Below are 23950 nucleotides of genomic sequence, written 5' to 3' on the forward strand. Positions count from 1 at the left end.
ACCGCCTCTGACCACTTCCCAAGCATCTCCTGTTCCATGCTTCGGATGGATACTTTCAGGTAAGTGATTTGAGCGTATTTTGCTCTTTCCCTACCTCTCAAGTGAGACAGAGCCACACGTTTCATGGCAGCCTTCCCCGACGCCCATGTCGCCCATGTCGTCCAAGGTGAATCAATCAAACCCTGATTGATTTGGAGAAATGCCTTGATTTCTTGAAGAAGGAAATCCGTGAACTGTGCATCCATCAAGTACAATGCATTTGAGGACCCATGTTGGCCAGGAGTGTATGTCTTCCTGCCAACTTCCAGTCGCAACTTCCCATCGCTTGTGACCACTGTTTGAACAAATCATTCCTAGTAGTTTCATAATTGGCCTCAGTGTCAGAGGTTGCAACTGTTGGAAAAAGGGATGTAGCCCCAAGAATGCAATGACTCACTCAAGTCTAGGATAGACTCTGTTTTGAGAGGCTACCCAGCTAGTCTTGTGCTTCTTGGGGGACTATGTAGGATTTTGTCACATTGATGGTAAACTCTAATTGGGTTAGGAGGGTGATTGTTTTTCTTTCAGTCGTTGCAATATCTGCCATTCCACATGGGCATTTCAGGAGGTGCACTACAATAGTGGAGTCGCAATTAGCTGTGACCTTGAGGTCTATTTTATTTCCTTTCATTGGGTGGTTAATCGATCAGCCTTTAATAGGCTGGGAATCGTTATTTTCCTCATGTACATATCTTTTTTCAGATTCATTATCTCCTGACGAAGGGCTACACCAGCCCGAAATGCATTGGGATAGGAAACAAAAGCTACGTTTGTTGATTATTATGATATGAAGGAATCAGGTGGGATGAAGAAGATCGAATACCACCATTGAATAATAAACAAATTCAATAGAACTTCGATTGATGATTTTTTTATTTAAATTCTTGAACACTATTTACCCCTTGCCCAAGGGACACAGGTAGTGCTAAAGGGGACAACCCCCAATTGGGGGAATGCTGTTTCCATTCTAGCCTATGTCCTGTTCCCATTTCTATTTAAGTATTTTTACTGTGTCATGTTTACTACTAGTGCTCTATACAGTCTGAATATACCTTTCCCCTCGATTTTCTCTGTTACTATTTTGGACTCTATTGGGTTGAAATCAGGAACTGAACTGAGGGGCTGATTTAAAGTTTGGAGTGTAGATTTTACTCCATCAGGGGTACAGTGTAAAATACTTCATCCCCTTGAAGAATTCTAAATCAGCGCCTAAGTCTTGTCATATATCACTCCAGAGCATGTCAGATTTATAAACAATGAAAAATTCAGATTAAAGTCCAAATTCTGCGGCAAATTGGCAAATCCATTTACTATGGCTAGACACCCCAATAGTCCAAATCTTGGAGATCACTCTTGTGTCCTAGGTACAGAAGCCTGTCAATTGCATAACTCTGGAAAGCTGGGTACCATGTCATGGGGATGACATGGAGGTTATTTTCTTAATCCCCCATGCCATCCAATTTTGGTAAAGCCAGGTGTCACAATTCCAATGGTATCCTAGTGATATGAGGCAGTGCTGTATTTAGTTTTCTCCCATGAATCAGTGCCATCAGGCTTGAAATACTTAAGAGTGTCTAGGTGTAATCTAAATCTCATCATTAAGTAAACTGGTCTGCAAAAAAACAGCAATCATATATGGGGAGTAGTTGGTCCATTCAGTAATTTAAGGACATATTGGTTATTCCAAGACTGAAGACGTAAGAAGATAGTAAACATTGAATAAAGGCGACCAGCTGAGGCTTATTCACCCACAAGTAGCTCGATATGGAGGACTGAAAAGAAGGAAATACATTATTTTGCGGTTTGTAAGAATAGTTTTGGAGTATGTACAATAACTGAGGTAGAGTGATCATTTTATACAAGGTCCCTCTCCCCGTAATTGGCAGCTGTCATTTTCTCCATATCTCCAAGTTCTAACACACTTGTGGATTCCTGGAGGTACATAGATCCAGGTATGCGAAGTGATTAAATGCATTTCAGAGTTGCATTCTGCCCCAGGCTGCTTGTTGTTCCTCCTCCCTCAGTGAGATGTTTCCCCGTTTATTTTAAGGCCATATATTTTAAGCATGTTCATCAAGTGTGGGATAGCTTTCCCTGGTTGTTGGACATACAGCAAGATGTTGTCTGCATAATGCAAAACTCAATCCTCATATCTTCCTGGCCATTTAATGTCCCATACCTGTGCATATGGTTGCATCCACTGCACCATTGGCAAATTTTGAATCCCTATTAGGGAATGCATTACCATTCATTCCTATGGGCCTATAGGCCTACAGGCCCATAGGAATGAATGGGAATGCATTCACAATTTGCGATCACCAAATTGGTCATGGCAATTTGCAAATGCAAATCGAAGGGTGCCTGGGTGCCTAAGTCCCCCCTGAGGCACCCGCCCCTAAAAAGATAATATGCTAGTGTGTAGCACACACATGCCATAAGGGCATGTGTGTGCTACGCAGCGCATTAAAAAAATGGTTTTTTTTTGCATTTTCCAATGTATGCACATATTATCATCAACTTCAAGTTGATGGTAATTAACGTTTCCTAAATGCACACTCGCATTTAGGATATGCTACATGCATCCCACATTGAGAATCGTAAATTGCAATTCCCTAAATGCATTAGCAATTTAGGTCATCACAATAAATTCCGATTACCTATTTTGCGAATGCAAAAGGGTACATGAATCGGAAAAGGCATTTTTCAAGTTGCAATCGGGCCGATTCTGTGAATCGGCCCGTTTGCGACTGGTAAAATGCTTGATGCATGTGCTCCTTCATCTCCGATGACCATCATTGCCTCTATTAGGAAAACTCACCATCATCTCTATCGGTGAGTGATCTAAGAGGCATCTTGGTATGATACATGACTTGAAAATTCCCATGACTTTTGTACAGGCACAATGAAAAAAATTAAGTCTTGATTGCAATTAGTGAGGGTATGAATAAAAAGTAAACTATCTGCTGGGTGTTCCACCAGCCAAACATCACTTAAACCCAGCAACCAATTATACTCGGTGAGTGTTGTGACGTTGGTGTATCCTGAGGCTTCAGTGGGCTCCAGATGTTGATTCATTACAGTGTTGAAATTCCCCACACCAACACAATTGTCCTCTCGATTGTGGCTTTCATCAGGAGATTGGTTAACGTCTATAGGGCAGTGTGGTAGATCTCAACCACAGTGCAAGGCTGACCCTCCAACATACCTGTAATTATAAACCACTGCTACCATGTTGTTCACAAGCCTAAGCAGAAAACTACCTTTTGTTCTCAGTTGATGCGTCTCTTGTAGGAAAACACAGAGGGACAATTTTTTTAAATATTGCAAAACAGTGCTCTGTTTGATTTTATTGTTTAAACCATTACGTTCCAGGAGATAACTCTGTATTCTGACCATCTACTCTCTTGTGTTATGAGTGGGAGGAAAGGAAACACTATCTGGAACAATGCCTACTATGTAGTGAGCCAACTGTAATCTAATTATTAAAACAATTAAAACCCCTTACCCCACTCCCGCCCACCTTACACTTCAAATTTAGAAGTATTTGCTGCTTTCACAACTTAACTGAATTAACGCTTTATGGGTAGTGCAGTTGCTTTGCTGTTGCGGCCCTATTTACCTGGATAATTATGTTATTGTTAGATTATGCTCGTTGATGCTCTTTCATGTCATGTATAAGTTAGCATTCGATACGCCATTTTCTTTTTATCTGATACCATTTTATGTGTTCGAAACTAATCCTGTTTGATTTCAAGAAATGCCCCTTGCTAAGTTTCGTTTCTGTAACGAGGAACTGTTGTGCATTGCTTTTCCTCGATACAGATATATGACAAGACTCAGGCGCTGATTTAGAATTCTTCAAGGTGATGGAGTATTTTACTCTGTCCCCCTGATGGAGTAAAATCTATACTCCAAACTTTAAATCTTGATGCAAACTTTTTTCAGTTTTCTTGGATACAGCAACGTATATTTACATTGCAAAACTCTCAGTTTTAGTTTGACCTGAGTAAAGGATTTCTTTTGATGCTGCTAATCTGTGCAATCTGGAAAAACATGTACTTTCGAATAATTAAAGTAGACATCTTTTTTTTGTTGTGCTGCTCCAAGAATGGTGTCTCAATCCATGTAGCTCAGCACTCTGACAATTACGGGATGTTGAGGAGCACCCACAGGGGGCCTGGGAATCATGGCATGATGAGTCCTTTCTAGCACAAAACAAGGAGACAAATCCATTTCGGTGATCCACTACTTGAACCACGAGGTGAGGTGGTATTGTTCAGTCCTAGTGCCTTCCTCTCCAGAATTTCCACAAGCCTCAGATTATTTCTTCTACACCTGCCCTCTGCATCTTAAATTTATTCTACATTCCAACAAGCCTAAGACATCCTCCAGGTGTTTAAGATCTTTCTTGAGTGACTGCATGTCATCTTCTAATATGGAGATACAGGTCTCTGCTTCTTTTGTGCAGTCAGCCAAATTCTGGGGAGCCTGCTTAAGTAATGATACAAATTCTGAAGTTATGATGCTTCTACTTCAAACCCCCCCCACTTGATCTTATCTTAGAGTGACAGTTTAATTTCCCTAATTGCTTGCAGGATAATAGCTGTCCTGACTGAGCTGAAGGAGGCTTAGTAAATTAAGCAACTTTCCTTTTTTCTTTGCCCATCTCAAATCAGTAGAATGCCTCTTCTTCTTCAATGACTGTCGCCAGAAGGCATGGGACCAAATAAGCTCTAGACCTCCTGCCCTCTCACCACATCTTCTGCCAAGCAAGAAGCTTCAAAGCATCCTGGCCTGTAGTTAAACACTGCAATGTCCTTTAAGGCTCAACCCCTCCAACACAGTCTTATGCAGGGCTGGTGGGTCACCCCATCTCCCTCATCCTCCAGCAGATCCTACTGTAGCAGTGAGGGGAGGAGGGCAGGCCTGTATCGGCTTCAGTTTCTGCCAGGTTAGGGGATGAAAGGGAGAATCAAACCACCAGCCTCCAGCTGCATATTCGTATACAGGTTTTATCTCTGGACTTGAATGCAGTTGTTTAATAAGCATCTCTTCCTTGCTGGGCACTCAGCCTTCTGCCACCTATCCAATGCCATTTGCCCCATCACCTGTGTCTCTAACTCGGGCACTCCCTCTAAGGCAAGAATACACTTTTGCTGTGGTCACTTGGCAGACAGATGTTACAGGCCCTCTACTGGTCTAACTACAGAATTTTGTGATTACAGGATGGGCAAAACTTAAAAGGTGTGTTCTCCATGCCCTCCCACAAACAAGTCTTTACCATACAACCATGTATTGGCTTGACAATAAAGTGGTTATCGTAGTGAAATTCATGCAGCTGCAAACGTTTCGTGCTCAGTCGAAACCATGATGTATTGCTCCTTGATGCATTCTTCAACAATGCCCCAGTGTGCTGCCTTTGGATGCAGTGGCGGCTCTCCACTAAGGCTGAGGACTGTCGCCCCACTGCTCCAAAGGAAAATTAAATGATAATAACGTTTAGATATTATAATTGTATTTTTCCTTTGCATGTCAGTGGCTTTTGGGGCTGGGCAGCGCAAGGGGAGTCGTGGTTCACACTCCCTAAGTGCACATGTCTGCTTGAGGGCCGGCCAAGCAGTCCTGCATAATTTGCATGTTCCCCACCAGGCGGCATTACACAGCCTAGTGACAAACATGCAAAATCTCCCTGTACAGGTCTGAGCGCCAACCATGGCGCTCAGACCTATCACAACGCTGCATTGCAGCATTGAGATTGAGATAGTGATTAACACAAAAAACAAGGCAGATAGGTAAAGCTAACCAAGAAATAAGATGATACAAAAAGAGGAAAGGAGTGGAGATATGGTACATAGGTTAAATCTTAATCCCCTAAGGAGAAGCAGGAACTGTTTACAGTATTTTTTCTCCACATAAATACTCAACGGAGAGAAAGAGGATAAGGAAGAGAGGAGAGAGGAGTACTGAAAAAGAGAATGACAAAGAGAGATGACAGGCTGAGGACGACGGGAATCTTTAATGAATGAGAAGATTCAGTGTCAGTGAACTAATCTCCACATTAATACAGGGGCGACTCGCATAGGGCGTGCTGCGGGGCGGTGCGGCAGGCAAGGGGCAGGGTGGGGGTAGTAAACTCGGACATACGACGGAACGGAGGAAAGTAATTATTACTTTCCTCCGTTCCGTCGTAGGTTCGAGTTTACTACCCCCTCAGCCTGTCCCTCCCCCGCCCGGCAGCACACCCTATGCGAGCCGCCACTGCACATTAACCGAAATCCCAAACTTCAGTCTCTGGCCACCTCCTCTCACAACAACCATGCTGCCCTATTCAAGTACAGAAGTCTGTAGGGCACTTCACATGCTCCTGTCTGTGAACATTCAGTGTAATGGAATCAAGCACATAGCATGGCGTTCCTAATATGACTAATACTGCTCCAACTCTGCTAACCTTTCCGAGAAACTGGCTCGTATGAAAATGTCCCATTAGTTGTCAGATTACCCATACAATGGACTGGTGTATCAAGGGCGTTCGCTCAGCACGCTGTCACAAGGACATAACAATTATACAAATGATTTAAAGTTTTGGGATGTGTAGCTCAATAAGCCATAGACCGACACATGAATTTGCTGAGGCCTAATTATCTCCATCAATGTTTCCAATGTGACCTTACCCAAAAAGGATCAGACTGAAGAGTGCTCACTTTTGGATGAGGATATTAAATTCTCTTATTATAAATTATATTAAAGGTTTGATTCAGATGTTAATGAGTGGATTAAAGTAACCCTAGATTGATATTCAGCCCAAAGCGTATGGAAAAATAAAATTGTGCTGTATGCTTCATGGCTGACAAAGAATGTTTCAGTAAGCCTACCAGAGGCAGATTTGTGTGGTGGAAACACACTTAAACTAAGAGTTTTACCCTGCTGCTGGGTGCAAACTCTGCAGCTGTAAATACTGGCACAATGTGATAAAATCCTGCCAGTCTCGTGCAATCACAAGTTAAATTCCAAATCCATTGGATGGGAGATTTAATTTATAACAGTGAAAAACAATGATTTGGAATGCTACCAAGAACAATGCTAGCGGTGTAGACTATTTGCACGCCCTCCTTTCATCACCTTTTGTGTTTGATGTAATGCCTTAAGTGGAAAAGGATACATGACCAGAGGTTCATCGTCGGACTGCTGTGCCACAGGATTCATGCCATGCCTCACTGGTGAGGCCTACTCAGGCTGAAACTGGTCTGGATTTGTTTGTGTTCCCCCACAGAGGGGCCCTGACAGGGAAGTTTAGAATGGGATGTTCCCACGAGGAGCAGGGTCAGTACTGATTTGGATAAGGTGGGCCTCTGTCTACAGTGGCACAGTGGGAGGAAAATGAAGAGTATAAATGCTAACCACAGAGATTGCCAGTGCTTTAGACTATTTGCAAGCATTTCTATCATCACCTTTTGGGATTGACCTGCGAGGACCTGGATTTACCACACCGTATTGCAAAATGTATTCTTTGAACTATAATACACACAATTACCACCTGCTGTAAGCAAGTCATAAAAGTGTGTGGCGAAAGCGGGGACAGTGGGGACTGTTGTGAAGGGAATGGGAATGCTGCCTTACAGGGGACAGCATTACATGCTCCCCCGGTGCCTTGGCTGATGGTTGTGTGGGGGCCGGAGAATGGGTCAGGACTGTTCTGCAGCCCATTCCCAAAGCAATCTGACTGACAAGAAAATCTGGGTGTGAGAACACTGGGCCAGTCATGATGGGGCAAGGAGGGGTGAAGTTCGACCTGTCAGCCACTCCACAGCTCAACCACAGTGTATTACATTCACATGCAATACACTGACTGAGCAAACTGATTCCATTTATCATGTCAAAAAGATGAAGGAGAGGAAACATGGCCAGTGCATGGGCTTCAGGCTGTGTTTTCATGACTATATTTTCTTTTGATGCAAACTGTTTGTGGAGATTAGGTTTATTTATCCCAGGTAACCTCCATCACATTTCAAGGGAGAGGTTCTCTCCAAAGTGTTTCCATATTTATAATACTCTACTATGATCAACGGTACCTCAGTTTGTCCAACATCTGCATTTGGAGACTCCGAAGATTGGTTTGGACTGTTCATTGGAGAACTTCTCTTGGCTGAAAGTAACAAATATCCAACAACAACTAAAATAAGTACATATTTTCATATAACAGTCAATATTCCACATAAGTTCATTATATGTTTCTAGATAATCTTGAACACGTACAGTACACCAGAATACTTTTCGGAGGAGGTTGGAAAAGCATATCCACTAGAAAAAAACTGTGGTAACATATATTGCATCAGAAGTACAATATAGAGCAATTTGGTGCTGCACAAATTGTCTATCCAAATAGAGAAGATTTATATATTCACATGCAGCAGTAAACCGCACAAAAGATAGCAAAAATACACTGTGGTGTCACCGGTGCCCAACGCTCAGTATTAAAAAACAACTCTGCCAAAAATGTTTTAAATTAGTGATAGATATGAAAATTACACTTGACCTGGAATAGAAGTATAAAATAAACCATCAAAGAGAAGTCCTTTTTCGGGAAACCTTTTATAAGATAGAGATGACTGCTACACACATGCTGACTGCGGCCAATCCATTGTTGGTTATGCATTACAACAAACAATACCACTGAAAGGTGCTTCTTTGTATAAGTGCACACAAAATACCACTATAGCGATCAGCACACTGTGACATTGAGGTAGGGGTTTATATAAACACCACATGAATGTCACACTCAGCTGATAACGCTATCTGTAAGGCGCTTATAGTGGATGGAATGATGAATACACACTTGCATGTTCTGCATTACATACTGACGGTTGGATCTAGGTAAATTATGGAACTGTTAGGCAAAGCATTTTGTTCCGCAATTCAAAGTCAATGTCATGCATCTTTCAAAGCTACGCTGACCCCTGACAGCTCTGATACAGGTTCTAAATTTTGGTCACGAAATTATGAAGCCTATCAGTGGATTTCCGTACAGGGCTGTAATAGAACTTACAGGGGCATATGTATAAAGAAAGTGTTTTGCGAGTCCTTAATACCGAATTTTAGCGATTCGCTATTAAGGACTCGCAAAAGGCAATGTATGTAGGATTCGCAATATATATGTATATTTTTTGATTTTATAATACCTTTATTTACACAAAGTCTCAAAATAACACAGCCTCTCGTCTACAACCCTATGGGCCGGCAGCTCAATAATTCCCAGCAATGAACACAGCTAGTTAGCCAACAACCCAAGGGGCAGGCAGCGGTCGTCAATCACAGGTTATAGGAGGTTCGTCGCTCGAAAAAAGCACATGCTGCACTAAACCCACCATTCCAGGACAACAATCATAGTGTACTTTTGGCCTTCCAAAGGAGGTAACTACACACATCACCCCAAGGCCAATACCCCACAGTGTTTCCAGCAAGGGGGACCCCATGTCGATTTAGTAAGGCCTAACCCATCCACCCTCTCTGCAGATGCTATACAACAAGCCAGATGCGGACCAGTATCAAGCGGGATGTGTCCAGAGGAGTGTAACTTGTTATGTTTAATATGGAGGGTCTCATAATCCAGGGTCATGAGTGTTCGTGTCCGAGGTGGCGGGAGCTGCCTCCTCTGGGATAACCTCTTAAGTAAGTAGGTACGTTGTATATAGTCCCCAGACGTTCTTGGGCCTGCTCCTGGGAGGTAGTAATTCACTAAAGGTCTCAGTCTGGGTGCTGCAATAAAGCATGTCATGCGACCATTGCGCCATTGTGGGTACAGGACCCTTCAATCAACACATTGTCACACACCGCTTTGCCACCAGCAGACCCATATCAACCAACCTGCGGACCGCTTTAGGCAGTCGCTTAGAGTACCCCATGAGAGCCAAGGCCGGGTCCGGGGAAAGCTCCACACCCACCACCTTGCCCATTTCCAGAAAGATCTGCTCCCAAAATCTATACACTTCAGGGCAATGCGAAGCTAGGTGGACAAAGTCCGCCGAGTGCGCATGACATCTGTCACAAGCCTAGTCCTCCCACAGCCCATATCTGCATAGTCTCTCCGGGGTATAATACGCTCTATTAAAAAACTTGAAGTGGACAAGCCTGTGTCTGCCGTGTAGCGAAATGCTTCGGTGCTAGTACATCAATAGGACCACATAGAGTCATCTATTTTCTGTTGCAAGTCACGTTGCCAGGCTGGTCTGGCTTTCGTATATTGATTCGCCCTATGTGACATTGCCAATTTATAAACGTTGGAAACCGCCTTGCGCGGCGATTTAGCTTTAATATTATATGACAGTTCCAGCATCTCCGGTGGTTCCTGAAGATCGTCCCCCAGCACTTCCCGCAGGGCTCTCCGCACCCTGTGGAACTGAAATCTCTGGAGCAAAGTACTGGCAGCGGCTGAGCCCCCCACGTCTTCCCATGTCTTCACTACCCCATCGTGGAACAAGTCTCCCATCGTCAGAACATTCAGCGCTTGCAAGGCTCGAACCGCTCCTCTGCCCCGGCATGGAGCAAGCCAAAGGGCCCATTCAATAGGCATAGCCGGCGAGTACAGAAGCGCCCCCGCTTGCAAGTTCAATAAAGTGTTCCAGGCGTGGCATGTCGAATTAAGCGAGTCTAGTATCCCTGTCCTGCGGTCAGAGGGTGCACATATTGTGGCAGGAAGGGGTAGCGAGTCGACAAAAAGCCGTTCCATGCGGAGAAACAGGATATCTGGCAAGCCGTGCATCCAGTGGTACGCCTGAGCGGTTTGCATCGCTCTGTAATACAGACTCAAATCCGGGGCACCCAGCCCCCCCATATGATACGGGAGGGTAAGTACCTGCCAACGCACCAGTGCTTGTTTGCCCACCAAGGCTAACTTTATCAACAATGCCTGGACTCGTTGAAAAAATGATACTGGTAGAACAATGGGAATATTTGTGAATAAGAACAGGAACCGGGGCAAACTCACCATCTTCATGCTGGACACTCTACCTAGTAATGATAGCGGTAGCTTAATCCAGTCCCCACATCATCCTCCAGCTTACTAACCGCTGTACCGTAATTTTCCCGAAACACGACCTCCGAGTCTGTATGGAGCCTTACACCCAAATATCGAATCGACTCAGTAGACCAGCATAGTGGATACTCTGGTACAAACTGTGACGTAGCCGGGGTGAGTGGGAAAATTAGGGATTTAGACCAGTTGACTCGTAATCCCGACAGCACTCCGAAATGCACTACTTCTCTAAGGATAGAGGAAAGATTGTTCTCCTGGTCTCGGACGTACAACAGTGTATCATCCGCATAGGTGGAGACCACTTATATGTGGGCTTTCCTGTTTTCAGTTTCTATTTTTAGTAAATTCTGGTGGGGTTTTTCCGTGTTTTCCAGTGATTTCAATACCTTAGAAAACAGTGGTTATCAGTGGTTACACATTTTCACACCATTAAAAAGAAAAGAAACAGTGTTTTTCCGGTGTTTATGGAACTTTTTGCTTTTATTATTGCTTGCTTTCTGCACTGATAGTGGATGGTATATAGACAGTGTACGTACAGTGTATATGAGGTCCAAATGCATTTTTACAAATCAAACTTATCGTAGTACACCATACAATACTTCTTCACTGAGTCTTTGGTCATGCAAGCTAGCTCTTTCATTCTCATGTAAACTTTTATCTGTGAAAAGGCCCTCTCAACATTGGCACTTGAGACAGGCAACGCCATAATATCCAGTACGCAATTTGCTAACTCTGCCCACTGGCATAGCTTTCCATGCCAATACTGGTGCACCTGAAGATTGTGATTCTCTGCAACAGGTTCTGCAACATATCTGTTGAACTGGGCGCATTTGCCCTCAATGTTATTGAAGCGGTCAAAAATGCGGCAGCACTTTTGAAACGCCAGAGAAAATTTCCCTTTACGGAAGGGATCTATAACCTGTGCACAGTACCACAGTGAGTCTTCATTGACTTAAAATGCCATGGTTGGGGAGGGGCTATTTCTCATACATTATAAAATAAATGTTCCTGAATTGCTCCTCAACATTACTTTGCTTACCAACTGGCAAGTACTCTAACATGGAACATGCTGCAGGGCCAAAGTCACTAAAAGTGTCACCCAGCTTGCTCTCAAAGAGATGTTTCACATCTACACGAATTATGCTGAACACTTGCCAGACAAGGGTGTTTTCAGACTCTAGTTTTTTTGTTATGTCCACTACAGCAGTCATGCTTTCCTGTAAAATTCTAAGAATGCAGTAGAGTGTACAGTTTTCAAATTACCATCAATATGTGACCAAAGATCCTCATATTTCTTGCAGTTTGCATCATCACTCAGCAAAAGTTCTGTTAACAGTTGCCACATGGATAATATAGCATTCAAGGCATCTAGGACTGAGAACCACCAGATAAGTGACACAGTTGGGATGACTCTTTCTTTGATGCCACACAAAGCACAACATGAGAAATATTTGTGTTTTAGTTCCCACGCATAACAAAACAGTGCACCAGAATGGACTAAAAAGTCAATCGCATTCTTCACTAACTCTGAAGATTGTAAAGATGCTTTCAGATTACCATCTAACAAGAGGCAAGGATCTCCTACAAGGAAGCACTTCAGCTCAAGTATCGATTTTGACAGGTCATCACACAACTTTTCATATACGTAGCCGAATCATTGCAAATACAAACAATATCACTCCAATCTTTGTTGAACTTGGTAAGAACTTTTTGCAGCAGTATTCCAAGTGACACTGCATTCCATGTTTTCCAAAATCCTGGTGTCATGTTTTCACCAGTTCTCAAATGCTTTGTGACTTCACACTTTTCACATATACCTGTCACTATACCTTTCATTGAATGTTTAAAGCCTGGGGTATTTGGCAAATCAACTACTTTCAATACTGACTCACTAGTAAAGGGGGCTGATGTATCAAGGGTGTTTACCCATTCTCTGTGGGTAAATATGATGGTACATATTGGGAAAGATTCTTATGAAACCTACATTTTTCCTATCAGTGAAAGACTTAAACGTAGACAAAAAATCAAATATGATTTAGATATTTCCTGATTCTCTACAGTTTATAAAATAAATTAACAACACCTAAAACATGATTCTAACCCCTGTATCTTTAGATCTAAGACCACAAAACTGAAAAAAGGATGAAGAAACAATATTTTTGTGACATCCCTAAACAACAAAACTCAAGCAGAATAATGTTAGCCCAGTCTTTCTTACTGCTACCTTATATAACAAAGTTACATTGTATTGGCCCATTCAAGAAGAAATAAAAATGACTCTTTCAGTCTCCTTTTCCTTTCTTTGAATGGCAGTTAGTTTGTGGTTGTGCAGGGATTTTTTCAGTGTTTATATGTTTTCACTGGTGAGGGCTATTTCCCTTCCGGTGGGGGTTTATCAGTTATTATAGGTTTAAACCTAAAACCGGAGAGCCTACTTATATGTCGGAAAACTAATACCTTCGTATCCGTGATACTCTCGAAGCGCACACGCCCACGGTTCTGCGACCAAAGCGTATAAAACGGGGGATAACGGGCAGCCTTCTCTCGTTCCTCATGTAATAGCTATGGGATCCGTCACCAAATTACCTATTTTTCTTCGCGCCCTGGGTAAAGTGTACAGTACACCAATCAACTGAAGGAAGACGGGGCCAAGCCCCATCCTAGTGAGAACATGATGCAGAAAAGGCCACTCGACTGAATCAAAGGCCTTTTCCATGTCAAGAAAGACCGCGACGGCCTTAGTATCGTGCCTAACATGTTGAATGGTGCCGAACACCGTGCGAAGGTTGTAGGTGAGATTCCTATCCGGAACAAAGCCCGCTTGCTCCGGAGCTACCAGCGTTGGTGCCAGGGGGGAAAGACGATTGGCAAGAACCTTTGCAAAGATTTTGGTATCCACATTAAGCAAGGAGAGTGGACGGCAAGATCCGCATTCATCTAGCGGTTTATCTGGTTTAGGTACGGTGACAATAACCATCGATGGTGGCATTGTGCCCGACACACACATATCATCGAAAAGCTCAGCCAGGTGCGGGAGTAATAAATCCAAAAATGTCTTATAGAACCCAACAGTTAGGCCATCAACATGGTGAGCACTATTTGCTCGCATTCCGGACAGTGCAAGCAATATTTCATCCTTATCAATAGGCCGCATAAGAAACTCGATGTGTGTTCGTGAGAAATGGCAATTTGATATGCTCTAAGTAGTCCAAGATTTGGTCCTCCGTTCTGGTAGTCCGGGAAGTGTATAGGTCCCCGTAATATCTTAAACCAGTCCGCTATGTCCGCTTCGTCCGTAGGCAGGTCACCCTCTTCCGACTTAAGCTCTGTGATCAGCGTTCTGCTGCGTTTAGCTTTAATAATCTGCGCCAAAACTGACCCCGGTCTATCCCCCTCCCCGTAGGTGCGTGCTGTTGCATATTTACCCATGTGTTTCAGTTCGCCATCTGCAGCTTCCTGATACTCCCCCAAACGGTCCTTAATGGCTTGCGTGGTTGTTTCATCTGGGTTCTCTATCAGAGATTGTTCTAACGCCCCCAATTCCTTTTCCAGAGTAGAGAGTCTGCCACGAATCGAGCGAAGAACCCCTGAGTGCTTGGCCATAGCCACGCCACGCCACGGATATATACTTTAAACGTTTCCCACACTGTTTGGAAACTGTCCACTGAACCCACATTTATGGGAAAAAACCATTCTATTGCCTCAGCTAGTTCAGCTTTAAAAAGAGGGTCCAGCAGTGAGTAAGGGGGGAAGCGCCAGGTGAATGGAGGAATAGTCCTCTTCGGCGTGCTAATAACCAGTAACAGCGGAGAATGGTCTGATAGAGTACGCGGTAAAATCAAGCACTCCCGAACGTGCTCTATAAGGGAAGCAGAGAGTAACCAATAATATATACGGGTGTGCAAGTTTAGATACGCAGAATAATGTGTGTAACCCCCCTTGTCTGGATGCCTCATGCGCCAAGCATCGCAGATGCCCAGTCTCGTCATAGCGAATTCAAGTGCCTATGCCGCTGCTGTGGTCCTCCTCACCGGACCCCCTGATCTATCAAAATTTGAAACTCTGACCAAATTAAAGTCCCCACCCCAGAGGTACCGCGCATCAGTGTATCTGGCCACTAAGGACTCCAGCGCAGAGAAAAACTCCGGACAGTCATAGTTGGGGCCGTATAAATTCACTATAATTAAGTCGATACCCCTTCCCTGACATTTGGAAATAACATAGCGACCATTCTTGTCCGATTCCAATTGGACCAATGTATAGGGGGATTTAGGGTTAACCCATGTCAGAACTCCCCTAGCATGTGTGGTGAATCCGGAGACATTAACATGATCGGCCAGCCCTCTACTGCACAGAATAGCACTATTCAGTGGGTGGTGGGTCTCCTGTATCAGGGCCACATCAATATTCTGCCTCTGCAGGTAGTGGATTACCTTACGCAGTTTGCAATGGTTATTAAGCCCCCGGACATTCCACGTAAGCACGCGGAGGGAGTCTAGCTGCCTTGGCGTTTGGGGCTCACTGTGTCCCGCCATCCGCCCCTACACTGAATGTGGTGCAACCTGGATTATGCAACCTGTGGCAAGTGTGCCTACCCATCAAAGGCCAATGTGAGACTTTAAACAACAAAAACAATAAAACATTCCCCATTTCCCACAATCTCCCCTCCCACAACAGACCACCCCCAACTTGGTCGTGAGACATTGTTATTGTTATTGTTATTGTTATTTGGGTATTTGTAAAGCGCAGCTTTCGCTCCGGAAGGAGCATCTTGGCGCTGAGCATGCGTATAAGGGATATGTGGTGAAAAAATCTAGATAGCTGCCAACACATAGGTATCAGATTGCTGATAGACCCAGGTCTTCAGTTGTTTCCTAAAAGGACACTCAGACCCAATCAGTCTAAGATTTACGGGTAGATTATTCCAAGCCCTTGCTGCTAGGACTGTGAACGTTTTTCCGCCCCTAGTTTTATATTTATGCCTCGGGATCTTAGCAAGATTGGCCCCTGAGGATCGCAGACATCGTACAGGATCATAATGAATAAAACGATTAACAAGGTATTTAGGACCTGTATTTTTCAAAGATTTGAAAACTGTGAGTAGGAGTTTAAAAAGGATTCTCTTATGCAGTGGCAGCCAGTGCAGAGAATTTAATGCAGTTGAGGCTGAAGATTTCCTAGGAAGTTTTAACACTAACCGTGCCGCCGCGTGCTGTACACTTTGTAACTTCTTCAAAGTGGACTTTTTCACTCCTGCCATCAACCCATTGCAATAATCGAGTCTGGAGAGTATCAGTGCGACCACGACCGATTTCCTGGAGGCAATGGGGAGGAAGTCGAAAAATTTCTTTAGAGATTTAATAAGACCGAAGCAGCAACCAGCCGTGATCCTAACATGATCATCAAAAGATAAGGTAGCATCAAATTGCACGCCCAGATTGCGCGCAGAAGACACAGCACTGGGAGGAGCCTCAGAGTCTTTGGGCCACCAATCCCTCGGGCAGAAAAGTAGATCCTGGCCTAATGGTATGATTTCAGTTTTCTCACTGTTGCACTTCAAGTGGTTTTTGTTTAACCACTGAAATACCTCAATGAGACATTTCTGAAAGCGCAATTCTGTATCCGTGCGGTTTTTGTCAATGGAGACGACCAATTGAGTGTCGTCAGCATATGACGTAACGAGGATCCCGTGTGACTCTATCACAGCGAGGAGGGGTGCCATATGGATGTTGAAAAGAAGTGGGCTTAATATGGATCCCTGCGGTACACCAGATGTAATGGTTTTTTCGCTGGATAGGTATTGACCCAAAGATACAGATTGGGACCTATTGGACAAGAAGGATGTAACCCATGCCAGAGCCGTATCTGTCACGCCAATCTCTCGCAGCCTGTCATTCAAGATGACATGAGAGATAGTGTCAAAAGCTGCTGTTAGGTCGAGCAGGATGAGGACGGCCTGCTTTCCCTCATCCTGCAGGAACTTGATGGAGTCAGAGAGCTCTATCAGGGCCGTTTCGGTGGAGTGGCCAGGGCGAAACCCAGATTGCTGGGGATGCAAGATGTTATGGTTCTCCACATATGTTTTTAGTTCCAGATGCACCATCCGTTCAGTGATCTTTCCTAGAACAGGCAGGAGTGAGATGGGGCGCATGTTCGTCAGATCCGTTGGCGATTTGTTCTGCTTTTTCATGAGGGGTTTTACGATAGCCTTTTTCCATTCATTAGGCACAATCCCCAATGCTAAGGATGCGTTTATGATGGCATTGATGGTCGGATTAACTACCTCAACTAGATGATGTAGAATGCAGGGGGGACAGGAGTCGGTAGGTGCTCCGGACTTACAAGCCAAAATTGCCTTGCGGGTCTGTTGGAAGGAGACCGGTTGGAAAGTTCCAAGAGAATGGCTATTTTCGGCTACATGCTTTTGCTTTTGGGGGCCTAGAGTAGGAGAAGTCAAAGGAGGCGGGAAATCCTTTTGGATGTTTACAATCTTTTTCTCAAAGAAATCCGCAATTTGGTTGCACAGACTCTCGGAGGGCGGAATTTCGGGCTGGAGGGCTTTGGGGTGGGTAAAGGATTTAACTATAGAGAAAACAGTTTTTTGTTTCTGATGGGCATCGTTGATAGCTTTAGTGTAATACTCCTTTTTGGCAGCCTTTATGCTAGAGAGGTATAATTTCTTCTGCTGAACATAAAGGGCTCTTGAGACCTCATCATATGTTTTCCTCCACTTCCTTTCTCTAATTCTACAAAGTAGATGGCTCTCAGTTAAGGCCTGAGTGTACCATGGGGCACTTAACTTCCTTTTAGGCCAGTTCCCGCGGTCGCCTTTAGGGTCGGAGTTTTCTAAAATAATCCGATCCATCCAGACGTGAAAGTTACGAGAATCGGTCGTTACGTCTCCTCTCAGTTCAGGGGCCTGAGCCAATAACTGGGTATCCAGCTGGATACGATCAATCACTTTTCTCCAATTTACCGAGGGGGATGATTGAGGGTGCTTTGTTATTAATGGAGCTAGAACTTGTTTCTTGATGACAAAGGGAATGAAACTGTGGTCAGTCCAAATTTGCGGAATGGGGGGAGACGTAGTCAAGGTAATTAAGTTGGAACAGATACAATCAAGAGTGTGGCCGGCTAGGTGGGTGGGTGTAGTCACTAATTGAGCCAGTCCAAAAATATTCAGAGTATGATGGAAGCAAGTAACATTAGGGTCTGTGCCTGATTCCAGATGTAAATTCATGTCTCCTAATAGAGTAAAGTGTGGGTAGCGTAGCATAAGTGACCCGAGCACTTCATCTAGGGAGTCTAGAAAGGGAGTGGCATTGCCTGGAGGGCGATAAATTAGGCCTCCCGAAAAGGAGGTAGAGGCATTAAGTCTGATAGAAAAGCCAATGCTCTCACTTCCTTTGAGATGGCCCAGATCAAATGTATGACACAAAAATGACCCTTTGACAATAATTGCAACCCCCCTTCCTCGCCCGATTTGTCTGTCCTGCCTAAAGATGGTAAAATTCGGAGGAAGGGCAATAGCCAAATCAGGATTGGATGAATCGTTGAGCCATGTTTCTGTTACAAAAAGGGCGTCAAGACTATGACACATTATTAAATCGTGTATGTCTTGGCTGTGGCCACACAACGAGCGGGCATTGATAAGACCTCCTTTGAAGTTATTACCTCCGTACATTGAGGGAACGGGATTTTTTGGCATCTCTAAGGGCATCTCGGGAGGAGTCCATTTACAGTGTGAACATGAGAAGGGACCCCGGAGATAATCAGTGGGTCGGCAACCCTTACACAGTGCACCCATCTTGGGGCGTAATGCTAATAGGGCCTTGTTGTCATACCTGATGGTCAGTGGTTGTTGCCCGGCATGTCCCGCAGCCGGCACAGTCCTGGCGCGGACGGGCGCAGACGGGCTTGGCTTTGGCGCGGCTTCGGCGCGCATCCGGCGCGCCCGCTGCGCCAGCCCGCTGCACCGTCTGGCCGGTCTGCACATTATATAGAGAGAAAGGAGGGTGTGAGGACGGCGCGACTAGAGCGCTCCCCCTGCCTCACCAAAGATGGCGCCCACCGCCGCCGAGTATCGGCTGAAAAGCGGCTGTGCAAGGCGAAAGAAGGTGAAAGATGGTAAGGGTGTCAGAGTGCCTGATTTAAAATTCCCCTTAATGCTATTGAAAGCCCCCCAAAGATACAATCATAACAAATATAAAAACGTTTCTAAAATGCAATCAAGATCGTAGCAGTTAAGGAAATTGTCACCACGTTCTGGTAACACGCAGCTCGCAGCCCCAGTTACCCTCACTAGGGATAGCTCCGTTTAGGCACCGAAATCGCTGGCAGACCCTGTTAAATATTCCAGGAGGGCGTGAGGACGGCGCGACTAGAGCGCTCCCCCAGCCTCACCAAAGATGGCGCCCACCGCCGCCGAGTATCGGCTGAAAAGCGGCTGTGCAAGGTGAAAGAAGGTGAAAGATGGTAAGGGTGTCAGAGTGCCTGATTTAAAATTCCCCTTAATGCTATTGAAAGCCCCCCAAAGATACAATCATAACAAATATAAAAACGTTTCTAAAATGCAATCAAGATCGTAGCAGTTAAGGAAATTGTCACCACGTTCTGGTAACACGCAGCTCGCAGCCCCAGTTACCCTCACTAGGGAGAGCTCCGTTTAGGCACCGAAATCGCTGGCAGACCCTGTTAAATATTCCAGGAGGGCGTGAGGACGGCGCGACTAGAGCGCTCCCCCAGCCTCACCAAAGATGGCGCCCACCGCCACCGAGTATCGGCTGAAAAGCGGCTGTGCAAGGCGAAAGAAGGTGAAAGATGGTAAGGGTGTCAGAGTGCCTGATTTAAAATTCCCCTTAATGCTATTGAAATCCCCCCAAAGATACAATCATAACAAATATAAAAACGTTTCTAAAATGCAATCAAGATCGTAGCAGTTAAGGAAATTGTCACCACGTTCTGGTAACACGCAGCCCCAGTTACCCTCACTAGGGAGAGCTCCGCAGCATCCAAACCACCACCCACCATCCCCCCCATCAAACAGTACCCCCGTCGTGTGATGCACTCGTGGGCAGATGTTGCTCAACATCACAAGGAGAAACAGTGTAAACATAAAACAGCCCGCTCCCCGCACATCGTCCCAAACATGAGCAACAGCATCGCTATCCCTATATGCCTAGATCCCAATCGACACACAGTTCACTAGTTTAGCAGTGACATCTCTCGTCCGAGTATCCAATGGCTCCAGTGACCCGGCCTGCATACACCTAAAAAGCAATCTCAGATTCCACGTGGCCCCCATCTGTGTCAGTCACTTAACGTTGTTCCCAGTCTCGAAATGTGTAGATGTCAGGGGGCTGCTCCATGAAAGTACTAATGTGTGGAGCGTACCCAACTCAGTGGTGACCCAAGCCTGACAGAAGTGGTCTCACCGCCACCACTCCCATGCACCACAGCCCTGGAAGCCCAGCCCTGCCCCTCCCTTCTTATGTTCATAGGCATACTTAGCAATGCGCAGTGGTTCTCCGCCGTTAGTCCTGTTCGTGCAGTTGCTTCTTCATGGGGATGAACTGCCTGCGGGCCTCCTGCGCTCGACCATCGTAAAGTTCGGGAAGAGCGAAATCTCTGAACCCTCATAGGACAATCAACGCTTGTCACTCGCTAGACACAGGGCAGTGTCTCTGTCTCGATAATTAAGCAATATAGCGATGATCGGAGGCGGTGGCGCCCCCGGGGACAGGCGAGGCCCCAGGGAGCGGTGCGCTCTTTCCACTACGAACATTGAGGAAAATACCCCTTGTCCCAGCAGCATAACCAATAGCTTCTCGATTAATTGCTCCATGTTACCAGTTTGAGTGGACTCCGGCAGGCCAACAATTCATCAATTCAGTTACATCTATGGGAGCGCGCTTCTAAGTCTTCGGTCTTATCTTGCAGGACACACATAACTCTGCCAAGCTGCATGTGTTCAGTGTCTAACGCAGTATTCGCTTCTTCAACCTTCATTAGTCTACGCTCTGACATGTCCAGACGTTCGGCGTGCTTGTCTAAGCACTCGGCCATTCTGTCCATCCTAAAGGAGAGAGCGTCCATTTTCGTGCCGAGAGAGGTGATGCCACCCTGTAGATTTTTCTCCATGGTCAGGAGCATGCTCCGGATGTCAGTGCTGGGATCGGTTGGCGCTGGGGTCTGCATACGTGTCTCCTCCTCCTTTGAAGCATCTTGCGACTTCGACCGCCTCTAAATCAAAGGAGAGTTTAGGTGGAGCCCTATCTAACTCTGCCCATGCTCAATGCCAGCTGAGTGCCTTCCGCGACACTCCCTCACCACACAGTGCCAAAGTTCTACGAGCCACTTCACTGGACCAGCTGCGAGGGACTCCAAACCACTACTAGTCTGCAGCGCTTCTCGACTTCACTCCAGGCAGTGCCCACTCCCTTAGGCGGCTCCGTCCTGCCCACCGATGTCAGCACACAACGCCCAATGGTTCCCCCAGGACGCTCCCTACCTGGTTCCAAGCAGGGTACAATATGCGCGCTCTATGCACGAGACGAGTACCAGCCAGCAAGATCAGTGGAGCATCACTGGAATTCTCCCCGGGGAACTCCACACGCGTACAAAGCGCTATTGCAATGGGGCACTTCTACTAGTCGAGCTTCTTCCCACCACCTGCAGCATGCGCGTGCCAGTCTCCACACATCAGAGGTAGGCAGCACCTCCCCCAGGGCATCGGCAGGATCGGGCCTCCGTCACTCCTACCGTCCCTCCGCTATCTCAATTGCAATCCACGTTCCTCAGCTGTTGCTTACCGCAAGAGACGTTCCACCAAACACTGCGCATTCAGGCACTCACTCCTATGGCTTGCCCACTGCAGCGAGTCGCCATTCGCCAGGCTCCACGTGTAGCAGCGCATCCAGCGCACTCCGCTCAAAATGGTGGAAGTACGTGTCCGCAAATGCACTCCGCGCTCTGGGCCCCAATGCGCCTAATGGGGTGTTACCATACAGGCCCGGTATTCACTATCCAGCACTCCCCATTATCCACTATACAGGGTGTACACAGAATCAGGGCTTCTCGTGAAGGGGCAGATCAACTCGCTGCAGGCTTCCTGCACTACCGCAGTCCGCCCACCCCGTCCACACTTCAAACTCACCGGGGATCTCCACGAGCACAGGAACCTCAGCTGCGCCACAGACCGCAAGTGGCGGTTCGTCCAAGGATCACTCTTCTGCGATGCGCAGAGTGCAGCGAATGTCGCTCCGCCAGGCCCGCCTCGGGCTTTCCAGTTCACACCGTGCCGTCCCTCAGGGCCTCACACGTCCTCGCCGCAGCTAGCAGTCCAAGTCGGCAGGGGCGTGTGGAGGCTCACGGTGCTTGCGCTCATGGCTCCAGTGTTCTGCCGTGCGGAGCACCGTTCCAGATTCAATGGTGCCGCTCCCTCTCCTCAGCCGGACTGACACTCTCTTTTACGGCTGCAGCCACGGGCCTGGAGGGTCGTCGCTTCCGGCCACACCAGACCAACGGCCGGTGCCAAAAGGCTCCAATCTGCCGCAAGCTCTCCAATGCTGCAATCGGACCTCAGGTCCGCAGCAGCGAGCACCAGCGGAGACCGGTAGCGGTCGGGCCAGCGGCTCTCGCCGCAACAGCTCCCCTCGTTCACTGGGTCGTCTCGTGCCGGCGCACGACTATAGCCCGGGGATCACAGACCTGCCGGGCGGGCGCTCTCGGCAAATTTGTAACTCTGCCACCAGTGGGTAAATACGGATCGGAGTGCAATCGCCGGGCCCCTCTTATCAACCAGATCACAGGCCACGTTAGTGCGCTCAATTTAGAAGCGCGATTCTGCCGGATAACTGCCGGACGATGTTGCGGAGCTAAAGGCTCAAGCGGCCATCTTGGTCACGAGCAAGCTCCACCCCCAGGATTCGCAATATTAATTGTGATTCCAATGTATTCCTTAATTGCAATTCTCAAATTGTGAGTCGCAATTAAGGAACACCTTCCCATTCATTCCTATGGGCCTAGAGGCCTATAGGAATGAATGGGAAGACATTCGCAATTTGCGAGTACCCATTAGGTACTCGCAAATTGCAAATGCAATTTCAAGGGTGCAAGGGTGTCAAAAGGACACCCTGTTGCACCCCTGAAATAAGCATGTGTGCACACGTGGCACACATACATGCCCGAAGTGAATGTATGTACACCACGTCATGGCACTTTGAAAAATGCTTAAAAGTGCATTTTTTAAAGAAATCGCAAATTACCACCAATTTGAAATTGGTGGTAATTTGGGATTTCTAAAGGCAAAATTGCACAACTTGGGTGCTTCCTGAATTGCACTTAAGGAATCGCAATTTGCGATTACTTAAATGCATTTACAAAATAGGGAATCGCAAATTTTGCAATTCCCTATTTTGCAAGGGCCTTTTGGGATGATACATCCCAAAAGACTTTTTCCCGTTCGCAAATGGGTCGATTCTGCGAATTGGCCCGTTTGCGTACAGGAAAAGTGCTTCATAAATCTGGCTCCCAAAGTCTGCACTTTGGGGTAGGGGGTGGAGGGGTGTGGAGGGTCGTACGGATTGTGGTAGTTTGCAGAGCACAGTATGGTAAAATATGTATTGTGGAAAATTGCAAAGTGTGATAACTAGTGTATTGTAGAAAATAGCAAAATATGCTAATATATCGGGTTAAAGTGGCCACACATTCTACCAAGATTTTACAATGTTACTTTTCTAATGTGCTATGCACCATCTACGCTATACACCCAAAAGATTGTTGGAGACAATACCAAACCCCAGTGGTCTTGCTTTTATATCCTAGCACATTCTGGCCACTTTTACTAAACTAAAATGTTAAAAATGCACATAGTTCTCTAAA

The 23950-nt window shown here is 45.9% G+C and overlaps 1 protein-coding gene across 1 annotated transcript in view; it reads right to left on the minus strand.

The window, feature by feature from the left end:
- Positions 1-23950, minus strand: part of UNC80 (unc-80 subunit of NALCN channel complex) — a 3271126-nt gene that overhangs the window by 2862497 nt on the left and 384679 nt on the right. Inside the window, exon 6 of the mRNA XM_085648598.1 lies at positions 8109-8182. Within this exon, the coding sequence (XP_085504724.1) occupies positions 8109-8182 (74 nt within the window). The remainder of the gene's footprint in view (positions 1-8108; positions 8183-23950) is intronic.

Source organism: Triturus cristatus, chromosome 3_2 (assembly GCF_964204655.1).
Source record: "Triturus cristatus chromosome 3_2, aTriCri1.1, whole genome shotgun sequence".
Taxonomy (NCBI): domain Eukaryota; kingdom Metazoa; phylum Chordata; class Amphibia; order Caudata; family Salamandridae; genus Triturus; species Triturus cristatus.